The 26,276-nt window shown below is 47.5% G+C and overlaps 1 protein-coding gene across 1 annotated transcript in view; it reads right to left on the reverse strand.

Annotated features, from left to right (window-relative positions):
- The window catches only part of MYO5B (myosin VB), a 150,854-nt gene that overhangs the window by 106,854 nt on the left and 17,724 nt on the right, over positions 1-26,276 (reverse strand). The window contains exons 2-4 of the mRNA XM_086480191.1: positions 15,773-15,883; positions 12,027-12,198; positions 8,497-8,641 (exon numbers count right to left, since the gene is read on the reverse strand). Of these exons, the coding sequence (XP_086336317.1) occupies positions 8,497-8,641; positions 12,027-12,198; positions 15,773-15,883 (428 nt within the window). The remainder of the gene's footprint in view (positions 1-8,496; positions 8,642-12,026; positions 12,199-15,772; positions 15,884-26,276) is intronic.

Genomic DNA, 26,276 nt, shown 5'->3' on the forward strand with positions numbered 1-26,276 from the left:
TTCCCTCAAAGAAATCCAAGAAGATACTATTTAGCGTCCGGTCGAACAAGGGTGTTAAAGGGCACGCTTTTTGTTTGCACTATCAAACATCTGCTGCAAATGCATGTTTTACATTGCAGCTGCTGAAGGCAGCAGCTACACAAGGACAGCTTTTCAAGTGCTATACATCCATCCAGGTCTTTTTTACACTGCACCGTTCATAAATAGCATGGATTACTCTACACAACTCCTTATTTTTTTGGAGGTAGACAACTCTTTTTGTACAGTGGCTTATACCAACAGGGGAGAAGAATGAATTTTTTCACCAACAACCTACATGCACATGGACCACACCACATTTTCGCCAGAAGTGCCCCAGAGCTGCTGCAGCCCTTCCCCACCTTGGTACCATCGCAACCGTAAAGATAACGTTGCACCTTCATGCAACAAACTAGAGGAAGAAACCAGCAATATCCCATTTCAGCAAGGCCAAAGCCTGGTGTAACGTCACTCAAGCTGTTACAGGTGTCTCTGAGGGATGTTAGATCATGCACAGTCCAGCCAGGGTCTTCCTCAAGACAATGCATCGGGGATGATGTACCCTCCAGGGTCCACCCTGCGCAGCTTCACAGCTAATTTGCTCATGCACACCTAGGTTTTTGCAAGAAGCCAGAGAGAAAACATGGGCTTTAATCTCTCAGTTGCTGGGAAAAAGCCTAAAAGTACCAGTTCGGCCCTGAATGGGAAAAGATGAGCGCACAGCATGATGCTCAACGTGCAAATTAAGCTTATCTTCTGCAGCGGTCACCGGCAGCACAAAGCGTTCCTTTCCCTCTGTAAAACACTGTCTAACACGCACCTCGCTCTGACGTTTCTAACGCGGAGATCAAATACCACGGTGCAAATGAAGATGTCTTTGCAGAGGTCAGAGCGCTTTTATGCGATGCTCCAGCAAACCAGCTCCTCCTCTTGCAAAAGCGGCGGGAGTCCCACCGGCCCCGGCTCATTAAGGTACTTTCTCCCCAGACTGCTTTGTGCAGCCAGCTGGAAATGCCCCTTCAATAGCAAAGAAAATCCTGCGTGCTCAAAGTTTCTGCAAAATGCTGAGCTGTCTCCAGTCTTTCCACCAATTCCTGAGGGCAGGCAGGAAGGACGGATGACCTTCTCCCAGGATTTATGCTTTGCACACCCCGCTGGAGAATTCCTCCTCGGCCACACTAAAACGAGGTCAGCAATTCTTTTGTGCGTCGTTTCTAACGAGAGCAGAACAAGCACCCAGCCAATTTTATTAGCTCTCTGGCACCCTGATGCTCTTTTCTGTGCTGAGCACCACAGAGCATCCCTGGCTCCGACCCAAGCCACCCACGAGCAGCTGGCCCCTGTGGAGCACTGCAGCCCTGCAGACGAAGGAGGCTTTGTGCTTCGTCCTCCCAAAAGGGCTCACATGGGGGGCAAGAATCACCCCAGATTTCCACTCTCTGACCTTGCATGATGCCACCCCAGCAGCTCAGCCCTGCAGGCACCAGGAGGGCAAGTCACTTGTTCTTCCACTCCACGGCAGTCCCAGAAAGAAGGTCCTTCCTCACCGTGACTGTCATCAGCCACCGATGCTTGTGAAACTCCTACACGACCATCTAATTAATTACAGTTGGTACACAATATACATTAGGAAAAGCCCAGAAAGAGGTTTTTCAGAACCCAATGGGAGCACTGACTTTTGGGTGCGCGCTCTGGGCTCTCCATCCTCAGGTCTCCAGAACTTCACCGAGGACGTGGGACGGCAAGCAGTGACTGGGAGGCGGGCAAGGGCGACCGCGGGTCTTTGCGCTCTGATGTGATAATCATGATGCTCGTAAACACTGTTTTGAATGTTTAATGATGTTTGGTGTTACAGCTTTCACACCTCAGGGCTCAAACAATTCTCCTGCATGGCAGCAGTAATTACGTGTCTGATGTAGCCTATTACGACTCCTTCCAAGTCGGTGATATTTCACACACACAACCATTAGTCAGGCACCGACCTTTCTGAACCTTAAGCTCTCCCATGCCAGTGCTGTCTCATTATGAGTATTTATGAATTTTCTATAAGGGATGTCTCCTTTATGATGAAAGCTGCTAGCTAGCAAATAGCATCGTTCTCATTCCAAATTGCCAAAAAAAAAAAAAAAAAAAAAAAAAAAGAAAAAAGGAGAAAGAAAAAAAACCATCTTGGTCTCCACCCACAGTAGGGCAAGTAAGACTGGAAGGGGTGGGGGCTTTCTCCTTCAGTCCTTGGGAAACATTACCTGGAGTTTCTCCCCTTTTTTTTTTCTTTACATCACCTCTGGAGTAGTTGAGTCCAGCTGCTTTTGCAAGCCCTGAGTTCGTAATGCCAGCACCGGCATGTTTATGGAACAGCTTTTCCAAAACCTTCTCCCCTCCTCCCTATCCCACTTTTAAGCCTAAACAGAAGAGCTACCCCTCGGTTTCTCCCCTTCCCAACTTCAAGGCTATTGAGTGTTTTTTCCTCTGACCCTTTTTTTAGGCCAGAGCTTTAGTTTTGAGATGATACCTGCCGCAAAGCCCTGCTGTGCTGCAGCACAGATTGGCCCCGCAGCTCTCTGCAAACCCCTGACCCAGCTTCATTTACCAGGAGACCTAAACCCTTCCCTGCCTTTAATAAAACACAGCGTTCAGCCTTATTTATTGTGCCATGTCTGATTCCTCCGGCATCTCCGCCGGGGGTTAATCTCTCTTTTAACTCCTACCCACTCTCTCATTGTATGGTTTTAAATCCTCTTGTAAAGCTTGAAATTTGAAGTACTATTAAAGGACATCCCCCACCGCGCTCATACCCCTCCCTGCCTCTGTTAGGTTACGGGCAGGGCCGATGCTGCAATTTATGCTCTTTTCCAGCTCCAGCATTGGACCCCACAGCAGCAAAGAGCTACAGCCCTCACTCCAGCACCTGTATCTCTGCAAGAGACACAGATCACCTGTGCTGCCTGGTGGTGTAGGCAAGCAGGGATTTTTACACTCTGACATATGCTTTTGACAGTGCAACGCAAGACTCGGGGGCACCAACTTCCAACAAAAATAGAAAGCCACTTCTAAACAGAGTTACCCATCTGCAGTCCAGGTGTTTGAGCATTTAGTGCCACAAACAGCATGCCAGCAGCTGGGCTAAAAAGGGAAGACATGCTATTTCCATATAACTTATAATTTAGGGGTCACACAGAAGATGCTGACCCTGGTTTGAATTGCAGACACCAGGGGTTACCCCGTGTTGCCCACCGAGCTGGAGGTGAGACCAGCAGCCCCGACACGCAGAAGCTGAACCCACCCACCAAATCACTCTTGCATTTCTTATTCTATTTCTCCTGCAAGAACTATTGGCATCACTGTGAGGAGATCCTCATGCTGGGAAGGAGGAAACTCCAGTCTAACCAACAGGTTATCAGAACGCTTGATTTCCCACTGATGTTGCAAGGGTCAGCTAAGGTCCGCAGAGCCCTTTCATGCTCTTGGCAGGAGAACATGAAAATGCTCTGCATTTCCAATTCAGCAGAGTTATACACAGATCCTGTCAAGATATTTTTGTCTGACCACATGCAACAGCATTGCCGACATCATGCCATCTGTGAAAGCATCAGCCTGATGGTTGCACGGGTAATAAAGACCTTCACCCAGTCCACACACTTTTGCAAGTCCTTTTTCACTCAAGGTCTTTTTCACTGTAAGATTTAAACATTGCACTTTTTTTGCATATATTAGCTGCCACATCATGGCAGTTAAGAGCTCCACATATGTGATATAATGACGTTGCTATCATGGTGAGATCCAGATGTGCTAACTGGAAAACACAAAGAATACACAGCAAGGGATTCACCTTTGATTTATGATGTGAGCAAAAACCGCCTTCGCTACCTGCTCCCCATTTTTGAAAGATGTTTGACAGCCTTTGGAGGGCCCATTCTCCCGGCCCATCCCCCACAGCAATGCTATTCACACCACACACCTCTGTCACCTCGTGCTGTTTAATTTTGCTTAATTTTATTAAGCATAACATGTGATTATCACACATGATTAACACGAGATAGGGGCCAAAGATAGCTGGGGAGAAGAACCATGGGGCTGCAGACACGAAGGGAAATATCTAAAGCCCCCAAAGGTTGGGAATGGGAAGCTGGTGTTGCACACCGTGCAAACTTCGGTCACCTCCATGGAGCTGGCACCAACTGGTGGGCCATGTTCACCAAGAGGAACGTGGGTCAGGACAAGAAGGCAGAAACAATCCGTGCTCATGCGTGGAAAGCTGCTGGTCAGGCTGACTTCAGCAGAAATAAAATTTCAAGGGGAATTTTTGCTAGACTCCAGGCTTCTGCCCAGAGTGGTGACACACAAGGAAATCAGAGCCACCGCCGGGATTTGGGCACACAAGGGATCTTTTGTTCCTCTACAAGAAAAGCAAGAAGCAATCAGCCAGGGCACTGATGGCTGTGCTGGCTCTCTGGGAAATCCTGGATGTTCCCCCAAAGCTTTTAGTCCACTTTCAGGAGCATCAACACCCCATGCACCTCTCCAGGTAGTATCAGGAGGACAGAAATTGAGACCAGAGGAGGAGATGGTTGCATTGCCCCGCAGATAACCTGCGTCCCAAAGCACAAATTGCTTCGAATCCCACAGCCTCAGCTATCAGCAGTCACTTAACGATCCATCTTTCCACCACCCCAACATTTGACTCCACCACCTCTGGTAGCAGCACTTGGGGCAAATTAACTCCATGCTGTGTATTTTTCGTGAAACAATACTGTTTCAATGAACTGAGTGCACTTAGCCTCACACTGGGTATGCAGGAAGTTTCTAAAGAGCTGGTCACTGTAAAAACGAGAGGCTGTCACCTATGAATTTTAATTACTTGCCTTTTTTTAAGCTGTTTCACATGCAAGTGCCACAAAGCAACTCTCATCCTCTTTGGGAAAAGCCTTCATTTCAAGGGGAGTTTGAACACATGCCCAAATCACTGCAGCCCCTTGTCCAGCTCACCCACAGCTTTTTTTTTTTTAATTTAAATTGTCATTTCCTGATGACAAGACAACACCAGACACCAGATCCAGCAGAGCTTTACAGGCACCTGCGAAGGCACCTCCAGTCCCACCTCATGGACACTATCAGCTTGAGGCAGGTGAGAAAGCACAGGACAACTTCCCTGACACTTGTACACCAGCAAATGTCTTCAAGTTCTGCCCTGGCACCCTGCCTCTACATGGTAATGGTATACTAGAAGCCCAGGGAATTAAAAATCTAATTGCCTCCAACTTTTCTCATTTAACAGAGGATGTTAGATTTTTGTGCCTTTTTTCCTTGCCATCTGCTCAATCCTCAGTCACCTCCACTGCATCTTCCCAGTGTGCTCTGAGCTACTAATAAAGCTAAAATATACTTAGATATTTATTTACTACATACAGATATTATGCATTGTATCTATTTTATATAATATAATAAATTATATCAGTGTGTGTATTTATGACCTTGCCTTCTGCACTGGAGGAGAGCTATTCAAGGTGACTTCATGGTTCCTGATTACATCCTTGCTCTGTTTGTCCTATAAAAACACCTTGCAGCCTTCCTTATCCAGGTCTTCAGGACCAGGACGAAGTTTGCCCTCAGAGGGCCGCTGCAACTTGAAACCCCGCAGCAAGGCAGAAGCTGGCACTATCAGCCCGCTCACACACTCGCTCCACGTTTGTGCTCTTTGCCTGCGGCCCCAAAGAAGACCTGAGCGCCGCTTCAGCAATGCTTCTTTTGAAGGGTTTATTGCCCCAGTGCAGCGCCTGATCTCAAGGAAGCAGTTTACCAAGAGTCAGCTAACAAAGCTCTGCTCTGCCACGCGAACTGCAGGAATACTACCCCACGGACATGAAAATCAAGCCGCCACTCATCGCAAAACGTGGAGATGACACCACCGAACACCAGACCAGCTCACACAGCAACGACTGCTTGGTGGCTCCAGCAAGTTATTTACTCAACAACTTTTTGCTTTGTGATGTTGCAAATAACATCAGCTGTTTCCAAGAGGTCTTCCATGGAGAAGGCTTGTTTTACCGCTTTGATTTTCTTTCTTACACTGAAGACACTTTTGTGGAAAGAAAACCAAAGAAATTCAAACAGAATGCACATCTGCATTATTATTCTCGCTTTTCTATGATGTGATTTGCGTTTGATTTGTTTTTAGAATGAAAAATTCCTGTTTTTAAAAACTATGAAAGCTTATATATGCATATACAAGCACAGACTTCTATAGCTAAACAAAGAAACAAACCCAGAAGGCTAGCCAGCGACTGTTTTCCTGCTCTCGGTCACACTCCAAGTTTGACCTACTGACATCGCGAATTTGAGTTTTATCCCAGGTCTATAGGATGCACCAGACATAATGCTATGGTTTAAAAGCTAAACCACTGCAAACCAAGTGATGGTTTTGCACCAGTTGAGGCTTAACACACTCACAGACCTCCATCCTGACGGCTGAGCTGCCCAAGTACCCGTGTCCCACCACGCTCACGTGCACCCCCACTGCCTAAAGCAGCGCTGCAGATATGTGGCATCTCACAAAGTCAGTAAATCACTTCAAAAAAAGGCAAAAAGAAGTCCTGTCCAATGCACTACCATCCATCACCCATGAGACGCGCCATCCACGCGCCCTGCTTAAGGAGCTCCACCACTCTCCCCACAGCACTGCAGAGGGAAAAGCCTGGATCAAACTGCGGAGAACACGACATCCACCCAGAAGCTTTCAGGTTTAAAATACAGTGTGCTACATTTTAAGGCACATTTCAGAAAACCAGGCAGATTCCTATAATCCACGTTCCAATCTCCTCTCAGCCCCATTTGAATCCCTCTTTTGTCTCCAAGCCTGCAATTACCGTAATACCAGCCCAAGACGGAAAGCACCAGAGCAGCGCTGAACAGCGAGCGTCTTGTTTAAGAGCTTTGAAGGTGGTTATTTCTATGTCCCCTTGCAAACAGAGCACTCCCAACAATCCACAGACAGCAGTTATCAATTATAGGCGGCTGTCAAAAGCAGACATACTCTGATAAGGAGGCGAGCAGAGGCGAGCATCTCTGCGTAGAGCTGTCTGGTAGCCCACTGCCGGCAAAATTACACAGGGATGTGGGAAACCATCAAGTCTTCCCTAGCACAGACTTCAGCAGAAAAGCAAGTCGTTGCCTTATATTTTAGACAGGAAAAATCCATGGGTCTCGCCCGTGTTGGTCAGCAAAACCCTGACATCTTCCAAAAAGAACCGTGCAGCTTGCTGCTCAGCCTCGATTCACAGTCCTAAGCCTTCCTCTTTCTATAGGCAGCTCCCCAAATTTCTAAATTCTTCTCAAAGTGGTTTTGCCCAAAGCACAAGCACGTGCAGGAGGTCTGCACTGCAGGCTGGAGTCAGTTTGGGTACAATCCATCCGATCTCTGCTCATGGCAGTGCTCCTCCCGATGCATTTCTGGATTGAACTCTGATTCATCTTTCATTAGAAATGCATCCTAACTCCTTACTTAAAGCCAAGACACAGCAGAAAACAGGCTGCAACCCTTGGTAAATGGTTCAGTGCTTACTCTCACTATTACAAGCCAGGGTTGTGTAAAAACCACAGCTAAATCGATGAGCAAATCTAAACACACCGTGCGAGTCCAGACAATGATCCCTGGTGCAACAACTTTCAACTTCCTCTCAAATTCTCTTTTAGATCAGGCCTGATCTGGCAAGACCAAACCCTGCATCTGTCCTCAGCTACACAACAAACACAGGAATAAATAAAATAAAACTCACACCACGTTCATCTGGCGAAGACACTGCTTTGAAGGACCCATAAATATCTCCAAAGGACCCATAAATATCTCTAAATATCTGCCAGTCACCTCCTAACTCAAAATTACAGCATCTCCATAAAACGACTAACATTAGCTTCTGGGTTTAGTCTGACTATCTCACTAAATTATCTGAAACGCAGTTTCCTCCCAGCTATTAAACACGGTATTTGCAGAGCGGTTTGAATTTCTTCCAGGAAACTCATCCAAGCAGCAACAGGAGAAGGCTCCCTGCACTGAACCAGGGAGTTCCTGAGGATCACAGAGATCCCCACCAGCCCAGCCTGCCCAGCAGTCAATAACGGGGTCACATTGCTAAGCAGAATTATTTAGAAATACTTGACCTCAAAGAGATTTCAGTGTGAAGCAGTCCTGCACCGTGCAAGGGAGGCTGCTGCAGGAACAAGGTCTTGCACCTCACAGAAGAGAGACAGAGCTACAGCACCCCTGGGTGAAGACGGGCACTGTGATGGGCAGATACTGTACCAACTTGAGGATATAAAAGCACAACAGAAGACCCCATATTCTCAGCAGAGATGAAAATCTGAAATTCTCACGCTCTTTTCCACAACTTCACTTCAGCGGCATACTTGCAACAGTGAAGTGCGTATTTGCCCACTTTTGATCCAACCGTTCGATCCAGCCCCGTTGACCGAGCGCCCACTCACCTGGCCATCTGCTTATAGGCTTCCTGGGCCACCGCAAAGATGTGCGGATCCATATCCCCCATGTTTTGGCCACTGTAGGCGTAGATGACATCTTGTTCGTAGATTGGCAGCTGCTCATATGGATTGATGGCAACAAGTACAATACCTTCGAACAGAGAAATAAGACAGATACGTTACAAACCAAGCACAGAGTTAATACTTCAGGCTTTTCAGGGCTTGCGTCAGTTGTTTTGATCATTATTTTAAAATGTGGTGTTTGGAGGAAAAAAAAAAAAGGGATGAGAAGGGAATGGGGAATGGGGAAGGACTCCTAATTCTTATCTCAGCATCTCCTTCAAAGTGCTAAGCTTTGACAGCAAGGCACTAAGCTCCTGTACAGCTACAGAGGAAGCATATGAAACTGGTGAGAAGAGCAAATATATAATAATCTTCATTGTGCAAAGCCAGACTTTGCAGGAGGAGTGAGAAGAAGAGCTGAACAGTGCCTGAGCCACCACTTCAGAAAAGCAATTCCTATGCAACCAAAGCTCTGCTTAGACCCAAACAAATATCCCGGATTTTCCCCTGGCTTAAATTCCGAGTAAAAGCTCATAACAAAGAATGTACTCAAATCAAAACAAAATGCATAAATCACAGGAAAGGAATGCCAGAGCCTGCATTAAAGCTTTAACGGCTCTTTCCTCTCCAGCTCTAGGAACACCACGCCTGCCCGGAGGAGGCAGTGAGCCCAGGAATTAACGAGAGGCAAAGCCACGTGTGGTGCTACCTCTGTGCTCAAGGGACCTGGTCCACACCTGAAGCACTCAAGTCCCACCTCTAAAGTACCTCCATGTTTTGCAGGTTTCAACCGTTCTTGTAAGGAACTCCGGAGAGCACGTGGCTGGTGGGAGCACGTGCTGTGCTCCCAGCCCAGCCGATTCGGGGCTCAGGCACGCTCCAAATTACAGCAAAGCACAGGAACTCTCTCGCAGCCTGCAGCAAACACCAGGATACGTGCCCCAACCCGCCACGGAAGGCAAAGGTCAGGCATGTCGCGTTACTTGCCTCCACGGGATATCAACCTAACAGCTTCACCTCGCCGTGCCCTGCTCCTGTCTGCTCCTTGGTTCCTTTAGGGTCACGCATCTCTTTCCCTTAGTCACCAAAAACACGCCTGCACGACACACATCGAGCTGAAGGGCAGCGGTTGCCCCAGCACTGGCTGCCAAATAAGCACTTCTCTCCCTTTTCTCGACTACTTTATAACCAAAGCACAAGGTATGTCAGACCCATGCAGAGCTCTGTAGCTAAACCTACACTTGCTAAGCCCAAACCCATGTATCTTCATTAACACGACGCTGTGCTCAAAGATTGTCATAAACCTTCACGAGCAGCTGCACTAATGAGACCTCACTGATTTTGGATGAAAGCAGCCTTGCAGCTGACTGCATGACACACATGCAGCTGCAAAAGGCTGCAAGTTATGCCAGTAGTCTTAACGTTCCACATCCCTACAAATTTAAAGGAAAAGTCACCGCTATTACCAGCTGCCAAGGCCACGTATTTCAAGAGCGTTACTCTAAAGAAGCGTCTCCTCTGCAAAAGCTGCACCACTTAATCTTAGCTGTACGCACCAGCCTTAACCCTGCCACACAAAGTCCCCACCCTTCTCGCCAAAATCTTGCAGCCCATCACTTAGAGAATCGTTAGTCTGCACCACTGCTAGCAAAGTGCCAGCAAGAGGGTTCAACATTCGACATTCTCCAATGCAACCGAATAAAAATGGCTGATTTGCCTTCTTCCTTTCATTTCGGGCTGCAGTCTGCTGGCACCCATTCACAGGTAACTGCTGACTGGAATGGTTTTGGCAGGTCACCCTCCCTAGGAATGACAAACCCAAATTCATACCTGCCCTCCTCCTGCTTTCAATTTAAGAGTTAAACGACCCCAAAGCCACCAAGAAAAGGTGGGAAACAGCGTGGCAACGGTTTTTTGCAATCCTTCCCCCACGCACAGCCGACCGCTGTCACCGATACCCATCTTCTTTGGACATCACTAAAATGCTGGATGGAAACTTCTTCAGAAAGGAGTTTCTCTTGCAGAAAATAAAAATAAATGCTTGGCAACAATGCTAACAGCAGACCTTTATTGTCTGCTCTTCCGTAATGTTAACTACAGGTTTTGCCTCTCATGACTGGATAAATCATGCAATTTTCTGGGACACCAAATCCCACAGATCTGGTCCCTGTTATAAACCCATTACAGCAGTTTTTCTCTCTTTCAGGAGGAGAACCTACAACGGGCATTTCTCAGTTGGATCACATCTTTCTGGCACACTGCTGTTCTCCTGTGGTTTGCTAGGTCCTACTTTTTTTCCCCTCACACCACCAAGCCCACTGGCAAAGTTGGCCTCAGACTTCTCTGATGAGGTGTAAGAGTCGGTCCGAAAACAGCATTGTCTCAACCTCGTCATCAGGAGTATGGACTCTGAAGGTCAGGCTAACACCTTGACATGAACCTGCAGGGCCTGCCTGAGCAGCAGCTGCTGATCCTGGGAAGGGAATGCCAGGCTGGTGAGGTCGTTGTGCCCTGGGCAGAGCAAGGACCGAGCTGAGCAACTTGTTCATCTGGCAGGAAAGAGCAGAAGGATGGAGATGCTGCTGTCTGCTTCTCCCTTCTAGAAACCTTGGGGGGGGAGAGAAAAGCCAAAGGAGGGCTCTCTTTTGGCTAACGAGGGCTCTCTTTTGGCTAACGAGGGCTCTCTTTTGGCTAACGAGGGCTCTCTTTTGGCTAACGAGGGCTCTCTTTTGGCTAACGAGGGCTCTCTTCTGGCTAACGAGGGCTCTCTTCTGGCTAACGAGGGCTCTCTTCTGGCTAACGAGGGCTGTGCTGTTCTCCAGTGCCAGGGACAAGCCTGAGAACTGTTATCGAAAGAGGTTGATCAGCATCGATGGAGCCAAGAGGAGGAGATACGGAGGAGGAGCAAGGGGTGCTACTGGGCACAAAAAGGGGCTCCTCAGCACCCAAAGCTTCCCCCACCAAGGATCACAATGATAGTTAGGACCGGCAGGACGCTGCCTGGACCTGGGACCATCGGGACGCCTTGGACCCTTGACCTCTTTCCTCTTTTCACTTTATTTCCCCTTTCCTTTCACCCTCTTTACCTATCGCACACCGCTTTACGGGCAAACAATAACAGTTCACTGTTTGATTTTAGCAAACCCCTTTGGTGTGGTCACCTTAATTTTGCACTTCGAGACCACAGCAAACAAACCATCACGAGTCCACCGAGTGGACAGCGACACGAGGTGTTTCCACTCAGAGGACCACAAGCTCGGCAAGTTCACAGGACACCAGCTCTCAAAAACCACCTCTGGTTTTGCAACCTAAAGCTTGTTGGCACGCTCCCATGTCTCCCACATGCCCCAAACTCAAAGCCTCCGGCCATTCCTCATGCCACAGCCTCCAGCTCGTGTTCTCAAGGGGTTTCTATGTGGACATGCCCTAAGCCACCGCTTTCCCGGAGCCGAACGCGTGGCCTGGACACTCACCACAGTATGTGTAGATGTGGTTGGACTCAAGGAACCTGACTTTGAGGTTGTGGAGGACCGCGGGCTCATGCAGGTAGCTCAGGGCTGTCAGGTCATTCTCTCCCACCAGGATATCTGGATTGCGCAGGAAAGGCAGTTCATTTCCTTGGAGGTCAACAGGATACTCATACAGCTGAAGAGACACATACGGGGAACATGAGAGCACAAAATACAACAGCTCCTTTAATGTCTTACAACTTAGCCAAGCGTAACTCCATCCTGATTCTGTAAATCACTCACACATCCTGTGCAAAATGACATGAAAGCCCCTTTCTGCTAATTGCTACAGGGACCTGGATGACACACTACCAGGTGACAGGTAAATGGCCCTCGGTAACTGGCTTTGAGCTGGCCAACAGATGGGCTTGGTGGTCACTGATGCACTAACCTGAGCACGCCCGAGTTGTTTCCAGGCCAGCCTTGAGGCAAATAGCCTTTAGCCAGCTCTGAGCAGTAACAGGCACCATACAGAAAACCACAGCTTCATCTGATCTAAGCATCTTCATGCTCTTTGAAAAGCAGCCTCCTTTCAAATTAGACCATATTCTTCCCATCAGAGTGATTTCTCAGCTCATTTTTAATTCGAGTTGCTTTTATACTCAAAATCTTACACCCCTTCAGGCAGAGAAGGACACAGAGAAGCACAGAGACCCCGCTGCTTCAGTATCTGAAGAGCCAGGTTACGCTGTTGAAGCATACGGCTGCCCATATGCTAACTATATTTGACTCATCCCCAAATGAACAGCAGAGCCACCAAAAAAGAAAAAGCATAATTATTTTCCTTTACAGTGAAGGAAAAAGAATTGCCTCTGATACTGCTTCCCACAGGGTGTCTCAGGAAGGGGTCTCGATCCCCAGCTCCCAACAGGAGCGAAGAATCCCTGTTTGCAAGCAAAAAGGCACCACTAACATTGCATTGGCACTGGATCGCTGCCCGTGCAAACAGCACAAGAAAAGCTGACCCAAGCGTACAAGGACAGGCTCACACAGCACGTCTGACCACCTCAGGCTTGTTTCATACTCCAATTCCACGTTGCCAATGCCCATTTTCAAGAGTCTGCACTCAGTCTCACATCTTAATGGCAAACACACCAGGGATCCCTTGTAAGATTTAAAAATCAGCTCTTCATTCAGAAGGAGTACTCTTGCATACAGAGTACAGCCAGAAACCACAGAAATCCATGAAAATTCACTTAAAGCACAAGGACAAAAGAGAAGCACTAAACAGTTGGGTAATGCATGTTGGCTGTCAGGAACAAAAGGCTTTCAACAGCTTCGCATCCCCTGAAGATATGTTTGCTGGGTATCTCTATCTGACGCACACGTGCACTGTTCCCCTTCCCTAAAGCGTTTCAGCCCAACGTGATTTGGGTCCAGACAGGCTTTCATACAGAAAGGCATCAAAGCGGGGTCTCTGGGCACTGTGGTCTCTCACAAAACCCCAAAATGAGATGTTCCTGTGTTTCTCCGTGACAGCAACATGCTTATTAAGCTACCATCTACAACACCTAGTAATCCTTTAATCTCTTTGTACTTTAACGTTGCTGACCCTAAACTCAGCTGTACAAAAAGGCTTGCAGGACTTCTTAGACCCTTTGGTTTCCAAGGAAATATCCAGATTAAAGAGATTTAAAAAAAAAAATAAATAAATCCCCCCCAAGTACTGAAACGGCTTGAAAAGACTGATGGAGGTTGCAGCACTCAGCAATACATGCAGATGTATTTCGGCAGCCTAAGCACAACAGGCGGTAGGAAGGAGTTGCTGTGGATGAGATGGGTGCCTGTCCACCTGCACCCAGGCACCCATCTGTGCTGGGCACCCCCAAAAGGGGACCTGTTAGCACTGCTCATGAAACCTGCCCCAGAGTTGAAGCCCGTCGTGCTTGTCACCAGTTTCTTGCAAAGCCTTGAGCATTGCTGCTCGGTTTCTCCGAGGTTTCTATCTTCTCACCTCAGAAGCAGGACGAAAAAGTATGTAAAAAGCCCGCAACGAGGGTCATCCCTGTGGCATCCGACGCCACTGGGAGGCAGGGACAAGTCGCTGCATGGAATGACTGGAATGGTGGAAACACACCCATTGCGAGCACCATGAGGACAAAGCATCACGTCTTTAGAGAAAAGATATGCCCCAAGGATGATTGGTATAACTTGGAATAAAGACTGATAGACACAGGACAGTAAACGCAGGAGGTCCAACCACAGGGCTGTTGGGCAGGGAGCCCACCAAGCAGCAAAGGACAGGGTGACTCAGGGTCCTACAGGAACATGCCTGGTGCTTCCAAGGGACAGTGAGGTGGCATCTGTTCATCTCCTCATCCAGCTGTATCACCACAGAGGGAAAAAACACCTAAGAGGAGCATCACCCATCCTTCACTCTCCTCAAAGATCTGCCCTATGCTGGAAGAGCAAACTGGGGAGGACAAGCTCAGCCAGGGTTGATCGCAGCAGAACCAACAGCTTCATGCACAAGCCAAAGTGCACCGGGCACAGATTTCGACACGAATGACTTTCTTGGCAAGCCTCACACTGCAAACAGCCCGTGCTCACGTTGCTCTGCAAGAAGAATTGTTTTGATGAACAGCCTAATCAAGCATGTCTCATTCTTGTTCTCTATCTTCCCATTAAGTAATACGGTGAAAATACTTCCCGCAGTAGGGAAATGGTTGCCTGGCAGGGGGGCGTGAATTACTCACCCTCCTCTGAGCATTTTCAATTTGGAGAAAGTGGCCTCTGTTAATTCTTTTAAGCAGCAGAGCAAATCACCCTCTAGACAATTAAGGAACCCCTACCTGCTCAGTGAAGAAAGCTGGTTTAGGTGGAATTCTTAATGAAAAATGTATTTATTCTTTGTGTTACTCCAGGCACCATGCACGGCAAACGCACTTTGTGGTGGGCACGTAGCGTGGCTGCTCCCTTCCCATAAACCACCCAAATTTTGCACCTGAGGCAAATGCCACGGTTAACTTCATCTGCAGTCCCCCGCTGTTACCTGACATCCCACCCCATGAGCTTTTAGTGCGGGACAGAAAGCAGCTGCTCTTCCCCAGCCTCCATCCTGCTTTGGGAATGATTTATTGCCGGCTGCACACACGCTGGGAGTCTGGGCTGCGGGAGCATTTGAAAGCAGCACTTACTAAAAACCACCTACATTTAAATGAGTTTTTCATTTGTGTCTTTCAGAGCTTTTTTTATTTTTTTAAAAATGGAGGGGGGAAAAAAAAGGGTTTTACAGAAGATTATACTTAAAGAGAAAGGCAAAGGCACAGAGAAAGCTGTTTGCACAGCAGTCACTTCTGCGCTCTATGTGATTTTTCCATCGGGGCCCAAGTTTGAGTAGACTCCACCAGCCACGCTCTTTCCAATTTGTTCAGCAGCAAGAACCATAAACTGGTATTTCTAACACACTGCTGCTATCAAAAAAAAAAAAAAAAAAAAAAAAAAAGAAAAAACCCTCATTCTGCTATCACAGACTATTACAACTTTGCCAGGGGATGAAAAGAGACGAGAGAGGTCAAGGGCTTTTCTCACAACCTACTTTAACACAAGTATCTGGGGAGGGAGCAAGCAGGGAAAAGCTGGAAGTGCTAAGGCAACAAAACACGTATTTTAAAATACTTCCTAAAAAAATATGAGATGGCTCAGGCTTCTTCACACATTAACCCGAAGCTTTAAATTACTGCAAAGAATAACGATGTTCAAAAGCTTACAGTTTCATCTTCAAGTTTCAGATGGAGGCTTTTATCTCCCTCTTTGTAATCCTTGATAATTTCCGCCGATCTCCAAACTTCATCAGGGTCAGGAATCCAAACCCTAGTGTACTGGAGAGGGAGCAGGGAGGAAAAAAAAAAAAAAAGAAAGAAAGAAAAAGCTTAAACACAAGGAAACCTCAGGAAATTAAATCAGAAATAAATTAATTCACCATGGATACAATCCCACAGTCATTGTAAAGTCAGTGCAGCTGAACCCTTTATTTCAGTCAAAGGAAAATAATTCTAATTTTAAGTTTTGGGGTAAATTATAGACCAGAAGTCTGATTTTCAATCAGACTTTCAATCAGGCTTCTCCTGGAGGAGGTGTACACTGACTTGTTACCAATCTAACAAAGTGAGGTACAGACTCAAGGTAAATGTGAAATTTGATTTCCCTGGGAAAAAAAAACAAAACACCAACCACACACACAAAAAAACCCAGCCTTCTAGAAGCTTTTATGAAATAATGCAATTCCTCCCCAGCAGACTGTACACCAAAGCATATTTCTTTTGCACAAAACAACGACAGGTTGCTCCCCACAGAACAAGCCCTAACCCAAACCCACTGCCACGGTGCTAAGCAGGCAATTACAAGACACCAAAGCCAACTTCTCCAGTTGGAGGTGAACCTGCAAACAGGCTTCAAGGGTCCACAAAAACACTTAGATACAACTTTTGATCTTTTTACCATCTCTGAATTTAGGGCCACCCTTACGCCTCCGAGAGGAGATCCCAAAGGTGGGTCCGTACAGCCCAGCCAAAGCGCCCACGAAGGGACAAAATCCAAGAGCGAGCAGCACCGCTCACACATAACGAGATTACGGCGTTACTCGGGGCCACAACATCTCCTGCTAATGAGATTTAATTTGCTTTTATGATCCAGAGATAAATACTCGGCCCACGCTGAGAAAAAGCATCCCCCTCCTCATGCCGAGCAAGTAACTGTTGCTGTGCTGAAACCTCCAGTACTTGCTCTCAGGAGCTGGGACAAACACGCCGCAAACCGAGCAGTAACACTGCAACCTCCATGCACGGGTTTCCCTCACCCTCTACCTCTTGCTGGAGCAGGTACCACTTCTCCTACTCATGGGGCTGCCAGGGCGTGTTTCTAAGAACTAGAAAGGACCCAAAACTGCTCCATCTCTGCAGGAGGTCACCTTGAGTCAAGCTTTTTTCGCTGGGTGCAGTCCCATCAAGCCATCCTGATTCTGGACTCGGCCAGCCAACACAGAATCAACAGGAATCCTTCAACGATCACTCATTTATTCAGGTTTTGGGGGGCATGTCTCCCCTCAGCTCTTCCTGTGGATTGAACTAAGAGCTATATAAACTTATTCTTAGACAAAACACAAGGAGTGGGGGGAAACCGCAGCAAATCCAAGCCACATCAGGACCGTAGCACCAAAGATGGTTTTGGCCCTCGCACGATGGCCAAATAACGCTCGGAGTGACCCAAGAGTTAAAGCAGCAGCCCTCTAACAGCCTGCTCTGCAGCTGAAGAGCAATAGGCTTTTATACGTATTACATGTAATTATTTTTAGAGCTGCTCAATAGCTACAGCAGCGGGAACCTTTGGATGGTAATGGAGCTACACAAATGTATGGCCAGCATAGCAGTTTCATCAGGGAGGGGCAAAAAATAAAATAAAATAAATAAATAGAGTTTTCTCAGCACACCACCTCCAGCACCCCATGAGCCTTCAGTGCTTTCCCTGCCACAGCGATGGGCCTGGTTCAGGATCCCCAGCCCAATCTCCCCATCCCCTCCAGCAAGCGGCTTTGCAAGAGATCCAGGAACCCCATCCTTGGCTGGACCATGAAAGAAGGAGTAGATGCAGCTGGCGATGCACCACTCTACGTTCCTCATCCCCTGCACCTCGCCCCAGTTTCTCCAGGCTCTGACACTATGGGAAGGGCTTTACGGACCATTGTGGCTCTCATCCCTCCTGCAAAGCACCTTGCCTGCCTTTTCATCCCGATCACCATGGTTTCATCCAGTGCCAGCTCTCTCCTGGCAGAAGAGAGATCAAACACGCTCTAGAAACGCCTGAAATAGCCAGGGATCAGGATGTACTCAGCTCAAGGCAGCCTCAAAAACAAGATGTTGCTGGTCTTGGCTGGAGTCATGCAAATTCTCCACCTGCACATGGGGGTGGGCTGAGCCATGGACCTGCCTGGACAGAGGGATGCAGAGAGGGGCACATTGACCCCTAAGCAACCCAAAAAACCACGGCGGTGCTTGTGCATGCTTTGGTGGACAAAATTTGGGTCCACCTCCAGCAACAGTAAGAGGTCACGTCGGCCCCTCTTGGCAATTCATCGCCAACCACAGCCAGGAGCCATCCAGCGCCCTGGTGAGATGTGGGAGCCACTGGTGAAGGGTAGCAGCTCTCAGCATCCACCAGCCAGGGATGGACTTACAAGCTGGTGGTGGAAGATTTCACATCCCATCAGCCACCCTGACCACAAAACTACAGAATTTTAATATAAAACAGATTTTCCAAGACCCTGTGTGTACATGCACAGGTGCAAGGGATCACGCAGTACTGAAGGCAGTAAGACATAGGTGTTTGCAAGGTCTCAGCAGCCCTGGGGGTAACTCATTCCCTGGCTGGGAGATCCCGAATGTGATCGCTGCTCCAGCACAAGCACTCCCCACACTGAGCGCTTCCTATCCTGCTAAATAGCTGCAGGCTGTTAAATTAGGCTGTTATGAATGTACTTCCCCAAGCAGCTATGATGCTGTCCTCTCGTGCATGCATGCACACACACATGCAAAAAGGGGACCGTTATTTTTTTCTTGCAATTTTTCACCGTTCTCCCCTCCTTGCTGTGCTCTCTGCAAACCCTCCGGGCAGGGCAGGCTGCTACACAAACCCGCATCCAACCCTTCCTTTTCACCCATAAATCCCAAGTATGTCAAACCGTACAGCACTGAAATAAAAGCACTTTGTCATTCTTAGATCTCTACGAGGCAAACTTTAATTACAACCCGCCGAGGCTTGGAGGCAGCCCACGGTGGGGGCACGCTGGAGCACCATGCTCACGTCGTCTGCCTTCCCTGCCTCCAACTTCTGCTACCTGCTGCCTCCAAAGCAACTCTGCACGCCAGACGTTTGTCACTTAAACTCATATAGATGAGAGCCACCAGGTCACCACAACCATGCCCCCAGGCAGGCACCCACCCAGGCAGGAGGAGAGCATCTCTGTGAGCCTCTGCTTCCGTCATCTCACCTCGCGTATAATTATTCCACTTTATCTGCCAAGTCCTGGCTTCGTTAGCTTCAACAACCTCTTGATTTTCTGGAGGAGCTTGTTACAAAGGGAAAGGGCAGGCGGGTCTGTCTCAAAGCACTGGGACCAGAGGATCAGCCTGACTTCAGGCTCAGGAGACACAACCCTGGGCAGATCATTTAACCTCCCGATACTCCAGTGTCTCCATGCAGGAGGGGAGAAAGAAAAGCTTTTCTTTAATCCTCAAGGACATCTTTGCATGATGTGTTAGCATTAATCAGAAATAGCTCCACATGCTCAGCCTCTCAAGAAAAAAAATAATAAACAAATCTGTCTAGTTTGGGGTTTTTTAAACCAGATTCCCAATAAAACAAAAGAGATCCGGTGCTTTCAAAGCCTCCTGTATTACTCCACGCAGCTTAAGCAGAAGCTTAATAAATTCAATCCCCAACTCCTGATTTGATTTAGATTTTAGCAGGCTGCTGCTGCAGATTCAGATTAAAACCAACATTAAATTAGAAGAGGCGGGTTTTAGTTTTTCCCTGTTTGAAAGCCCTTGGTGCCAGTCAAAGGCACTCACAGCAAACTCTGGGCGATGTGCTCAGCGGCTGCTCCATCGCAGCAGGAAGGGATGCTGGTCTGCACAGAAGGGGTTCCACCTCTGTGTGGACAGAGGATAATCTTCCATTAAATTAAGAAAAAAAAAAAAAAAGCTTAAAAATTCACTACCCGAGTTTAGTCTGGGCTGTTTGGTGGTTGCAACAGTCTTCATGGCAAGCTGGAAGTCAGCAAATCCATCTTTATTATTATTGGGGTTTAAGCTCCTGAGTTATTTCAGGAATGGCAATACTCACAGCTGACCCTGGGAAGTTTTCATTGCTCCCAGGTCAAGGGCACTTTTCCAGGCACATCCTTCCAACAGGACTGCAGCCAGAGGGAGGGCACAGCAGAAAACCCGCAATGCTGGCAATACAATAGCACTGACTGCCTAGCAATTAGGAATTCAGTAACGAAGATTAAGATGTAGTATCTCACAACTAAGGTTCTTCCACACAGGTTAAGAAAAAATTGTGAAAGGACTTTAGTAGAAACCACAGACAGCGATGTGCACCTTAGAAAAATCAAAGGTGACCACATATTGACTAAGAACGAGGCAGAGATTGGGACAAATATCTCTATATTTTTTTCTCCATATGCAATGGGCCAATAACTACCCTTCAGCTTTCACAAGCCATCTATTACTAAAATTAAAGATTTCCCAAATTTTGCATTTCCCAATTAAAAAAAGAGGAAACTACAAGCTCTACCTTAAATTAAAAGCGCTCGTACCAGATGGCACAATTCAGGGTTTGGATGTCGTTTTTCTTTTCCCCATTTTTTTTTTTTAACCGCTATCAAAAACAACTCTATAGAGATAATTTAAAGAGCGTCTTGCAGCAAAAAACCAGAGGGCTCTGCTTGCAGACACTGCACATGGATGCTGACAGCGTCCCCTTCCAGCTCTGCACTAAAGCAAACAAACTTCTCTTCGTTAATTTGCGCTGGGCATGAAGTCCTGGGCTGAAGTGGGCTGACCACTGTATTTTTGCCCATCCCCTGGCATTATGCCCACCACAGCAGGATCCTACGTCTCCCATGATTAACAAGTCATTATTTATGGAGTTATTTAGCTGTGTTGACTGTGCTTGTGCAAACCACCACACTTGTTGGTGCTTGCAAGAGCCGCTCGATGGGTGCTCTCAGCAGGAGGGCATGGAAAGGCACCTGCTCCTGGGCTTTGCTGAGCTCCTGCAGCCTTAAAAAAAAAAAAAAAAAATCCCTTCTGCCCCACTTGGCAGTGACTCGGGAGAAAAATCTGCTTCACCCGTGACACAGCAAGGCGCTCCGGCAGCAGAGCAGAACCCTTTCTGTTAAGGGCCTTGTGGATCATTAACTTTCTTATTATTATTTACAATATTGAACATCGGGGCAGATGGCAAACTGTAATCCTCTTTTTCCCATCCTCCGAACAAGATTTTCATCCCAGGAGTGATTTCTCCCCTGCCCGACAGACAAGCAAAGCCTATATTTAGGTCAGAGCTCCCCAAGCTGTGCCATGACTCCAGGACCCATTGACCCCTGCATCTCACCCCAGGCCGGCTTCTCCGTTTGCTGTCGGGTACCACGGGTCAGCAAACCCTCACAAGGGTCAGGAGGGGATGGCAGAGGGTTTCACTGCTTAGCACAGAGCGGGCAGGGATGCTCCCATGTTGCTCACCTCTCCACTGCCCAATTTCTGCAGCACTGGTATTCCATACTGGGATGCCACGCAAGAGCCCAGCATCCCCAGCCCGGCCAGAGAGCATCCAACTGCAGCAAGGACCTCTAATAGGAAAAGACCCACTTCTCCCTCACCATAAAAACCCAAAAAAGCTGAAAGGAGAGGTCATGACTGGCAAATCAACATTTCAACACACAAGGGACACACATAACTCCAGTGTAATGCTCAAGGGGTAGGGAAGAACAAAATAATATCGTGTTTTAATTGTTAAAAAACATCACTTTGGAGGTACAGAATTTAAATGTTAACTTGGTGAGAGTGTTAAATGCAAAGGGAGAGACAGCCTTACGCTGCAGAAGCATCTCTAACCCCTCAACATGAGAACGAGTGATTTGTGTGTTTCTCAGGGCTGATAAAATACACAAACTCAAACAGCCAAGCCAAGGCAGATGAGCATAATCTACACTGTGCTTCATACTCCCCATCCTCCTCACACTATCAGCGTGGAGACGGACCCAGGGAAACAACGTAGCTGCATACCCAGACCATGTTCCCACCAAGGCAGGGCTCCTAAATTTTGGGGAGTACCTCTGCTCATCCCAACGCATCTCAGAGTGCCAGCAGGAGCTGCTGGATTTGAGCTAGCAAAGCACGTGCTTTGCTGATGCCTCCTAGGTAGGGGGATATTTTCCGCCCCCCCCCCCCCGAAGAGCTGTCACGCTGATGGATGGTTCCACATCTCCCACCAGCACTAAATCTGCTCTATTTCTCTTTGCTGAATTTTATTCCTCTGTCCAAATTAACGCAGATGATGATTCGCATAAAGTGTCGCAGCAGCTAAGCAGTACTCAGCCGCTCGGACAAGCAGTGTCTGCAGCTTTTATCCATCAGCTCATTAGCAGCATTTCTAACGAAGGGGCATTTAAAAGGCTTCAGTTCATCATTGCACCAGCTTCATCTCACCAATGGCAGAGGTAAAAGAGGCACCGAGGACGGTGGGGCTGCAGGCGAGCCCCAACACCAGGACAGAAATACTGGGGGTACGCTCAAAGGCTTTAATTAAATATGATTTCCAGGATGATCTCCAGGACTAATCAATAGTCTCACATGTAACTAACAGCCAACTTGTGTCTTCCTATCCTCTCCCCTACCATTTCTTCCACGGCGTCTCAGTGGCGCTCGTTACCGCAGGCTTAATTAAGACTGACGGGTTCAGCGCCAAGGTCTCGCGTGCACACGCAGCCCTGTGCTCACTGCAGTGATGGGCTGAAATGCAAAATCCCTCTTGCGAGAAAATCATTAGATGCTGCAAAACCAGGTAGAGCCCCAGGTGCTTTGGGATAGAGGAAATAAACCATTCAATCTTAATTTTGGGGGAAAAGCAGTCTCTCCTGGGCTGGGGAGCGATGCCAGGACTTGCTCTGGGCAATGCAACAACTCTTGTATTTTTGCTTTGCTCCTCTACTCTTTAAGAAACAAGAAAGCCAAACGTCTCTGCCAGGGTCAACAAGACTTCACCCGCTGGGGATGTGCATTATCACCTGCATCGCCGCTAATGAACCATCTCACAGCAGCCCAAGACGTTACAGGAGGAGAGTTGTGCCCATTTAATCAGAGCTGGCAGCACATGAGGTCTCGCTGCCCGTCTCCTTCTGCAGCGACGCCTTTCCAGCCTCGCTTCAGGTTGCGCACAGGAGCCCTTCGCCTTCGGTTGCTTTGAAGCAGCACTAGAGGAGGCAGAGAGCTGGCTGTGGGACAGGCAGGCTGCTGCCTGCTGCGAGGATGCAGCCAGGAGCCTGACGAAATCACAGGGTACAAGGCAGGGCTGCCCCTCTGAAAGTCTAAGCTGGGATTTAAAGCACGTGTTCCACTGGAGGATTTGCTACAAACCCTGGCAAAGCCCCTCCAAAACTTGAGATTCACCAGCATTAGAGAGCTGCACCAAGAGATGCCAGCCATTGGTCTGCTGGGTGGGAGAGACTTCTCCAGGTCCTGTCCCATCGAGCAGCAGGAGTAGAGGATCACCATCCCAACGAGCCACAGCAAGCACCAAATTTCTCTTCTACCAGCTCTACAAGATGCTCACTGTTTGCTCTACAAGATGCTTACCATCACCATCCAGTCTCTGCCACGCTGTCAGAATGAGGGATCACAGACTGTTAGGGGTTAGAAGGGACCTTGAAAGATCATCTAGTCCAACCTCAATGCTCCACAAACCCCCTAAAAATCACTGCAGAGTCCCTGAGGAAGCACAAAAAGTCTGGTGCTAAAGCCAACCCAGATAATCACGCCCTTGACTTGCAGCTCCTCCTGGAAGAGCTGCAGGAATCAGGGGATCAGCAGTTTGAAGAAGTGGGCTGAACACCCGCCTTCCCAAGCATCTCCCCTGGGTCCACCACCCATGGGATGCTCACAGCCACACTCCGGCACCATCCACCCGACCCAGCTCCTCCCGTGCTCATTACCTCTTCTTCCACGCCATTGATTAAAAAATTGCCAGGATCAAGAAAAAGTCCCTGATCCAGTGTCTAAGGGGAATTAGGACGAGACCCACCGCCCTAACTCAGCCATGTAGCCAGGTTTTTTTTATTCCAGTAAGGGTTACTGGGGTTTTACACGCTTGATTTTTTGCTTTTTTAATTAAAAAACCCACGCAGGGGTCAAGTGTTTGCGTAGCAGACTTTTACCTAACAGCCTGTCATATCACAAAAGTTAAATCCTTCCAGGCTACTTTCTGGAAATCCCTGTTGATTTGCATTAATTACCCTTCTCTTGCCTAATTCTCAATTAATCAAAACCTTGAGCAGTGCTGCGGTATAATCTTGTCTTCGCAGTCCCGTTTTCCATCTGAACTCCACGTAAGCACCTGGATGAACATAGGCTGGATCCAAGACATGCTCAATATATACCATACACATTTGATTATTAATAAAGTAGTTTAAAAATGGCCTTTTGGTTATAATTCTGTAGTTAAAAATGGCCTTTCACCCCAGGATTTCCTCTATCTAACACGCAGCATTGTGATGCTTTAGTGTAACTCATAAGCATACTCCTTCCCCAGAGTAGTGACCCGCCTCCATTACATGATTTTATATATTATTTTTATCCAAGTGATCCCAGCTCAGCAGCACACAGGGCAGCTCCAGCCACAGGACGCAGCCACAGGACACCAGGAATTTCAACCAGAAGTGTTAAAAATCGCGGCAACACATTCACGGTGTCACAAGCACCTTGCTAAATTCAGGGTACACCACCTCGCCTGCCGCTCGAGCGCTCAGCTGTCCTCCCCACCGGGCACTGCTATGTCCAAACAGCAGCACCAAAATCTACCTTTAACTGCAGAGCAACCTCTCCACCAGACTGGATTTGGAACCTTATTAGAAAGAAATAATTGGATTAATCAACCTGTATAGTTATCCCCCCCCCCCCTCCAGAACTCAGGAGTTAAACACCCTCTTGGAGTATTGCTTAATGCAAAGGGGGTTTGACCTATAGTTGTATTTGGGAGTAATTTCTTCAGCACTTTCTAACCAGAAGGGTGTGCTGGAAAGGCCCCCAGGCCACATCTTCATCCTTTTCATTGCTGAGCAACTGAAGGAAAACAAATCGATTCCCGAGGATTTAAGTAAGCAGCATTTTACCAGCTATAATTAAAAAACTCCAGCAATAAGGCCTGCTAGCAAGGAGACATTAGACACCTAAAGAACGGCAGCAGCAGTCAAGAGCAAAGTTGGAATAAAAAAGTTTAAAATATCTCAGATGGTGAACAAATATTCATACACCCCCATTTGCTTAGGAATGAGGGGCAGAGAAAGGGTCTCCTGGAGGGAAAGACTGCTCTTGCATTTCTATTTTATTGCAGTAATTTCCAGGTCTTTGGAAATGTGACTTTTGCCTGCCTCTGCTTCTCCCAGGACTGTCCATGTGCCAGATACACACTTGTATGATGACACATGATGTGTACACATATGATGATATAATGATACATTAATGTGTATATTTTGTCTCTTCTCCCTGTGACAGCAAGAAAATAAGCAAGAATTTACAATCGCTGAACTGAAATTGGTTCAAAATACATCTCTGAGGAAATGCAAACAAAAGGTGATTTCCTTTTTAATATATCAAAAAGGTACAGGACAGCTAGACAGTCAGCTATATTTTCCTCCTTATTTCCTTATAACTTCAGCTGTCCAGCTAAAATACCAAGATTTTGGCTTTCCAGATCTTCCAGCACTTATATCCTGCAGCCTCCTAGTTATACCACACAGCACCTCCCCGGAAAACCATCCCCTAAATCCCATATACAACTTCCTCTAAGAAATGTAAGGGAGATGAAAGCTTAAATAAGGAAGGATGCAGGAAAAATCATCTCCATCAACCCCCGAATTCTGAATCGCAGGAGGAGATTTGGGAGGCAATGCCATTAGCAAAACGGCATCTGTGTTCTGCAGGAAGGGCTCAAGGAAGGAGACCAAAATGCAAAAGACTGCTTAAGTGAAGGAAAAGTTGTGAGAAGGGCAACTGCACTCATTTAAAATAAAAAAATATAGAAAAGATAGAATAATAAAAAACCCCACACCACCAAATGCATCTTTTCTATCCTTCACCTTCTCTCCCAGTTTGGCAACCATGTGTTAGGCAAATCCAAGGTTATCTCTCCCCCTCGGAAGGGCGGATACCTCAGCAGCACACAAACACACACTCCCAAGCAGATCAAACACGGCTCTCATGAAACACCAAAGCATGCACACAGCAAAACACCCGAAACAGAAGGAGAAAATAAAAATAAAAATTAAAATTAAAAAAAGCACTATTGCAGCCACCAGGTGCTGCTTCTTCCTTCCCCATCCCCACAAAGCCGCTCTGTTGTGTGTCTCTTGGATCAATGCACAGGACAACATCCATACCCCACCAGGAGATGTATTTACGCATCTAAACATCCCTCCCCGCATTACAGGAGTGTTTCTTT

This window comes from Leptosomus discolor, chromosome Z, assembly GCF_034619465.1.
Source record: "Leptosomus discolor isolate bLepDis1 chromosome Z, bLepDis1.hap2, whole genome shotgun sequence".
NCBI lineage: Eukaryota > Metazoa > Chordata > Aves > Leptosomiformes > Leptosomidae > Leptosomus > Leptosomus discolor.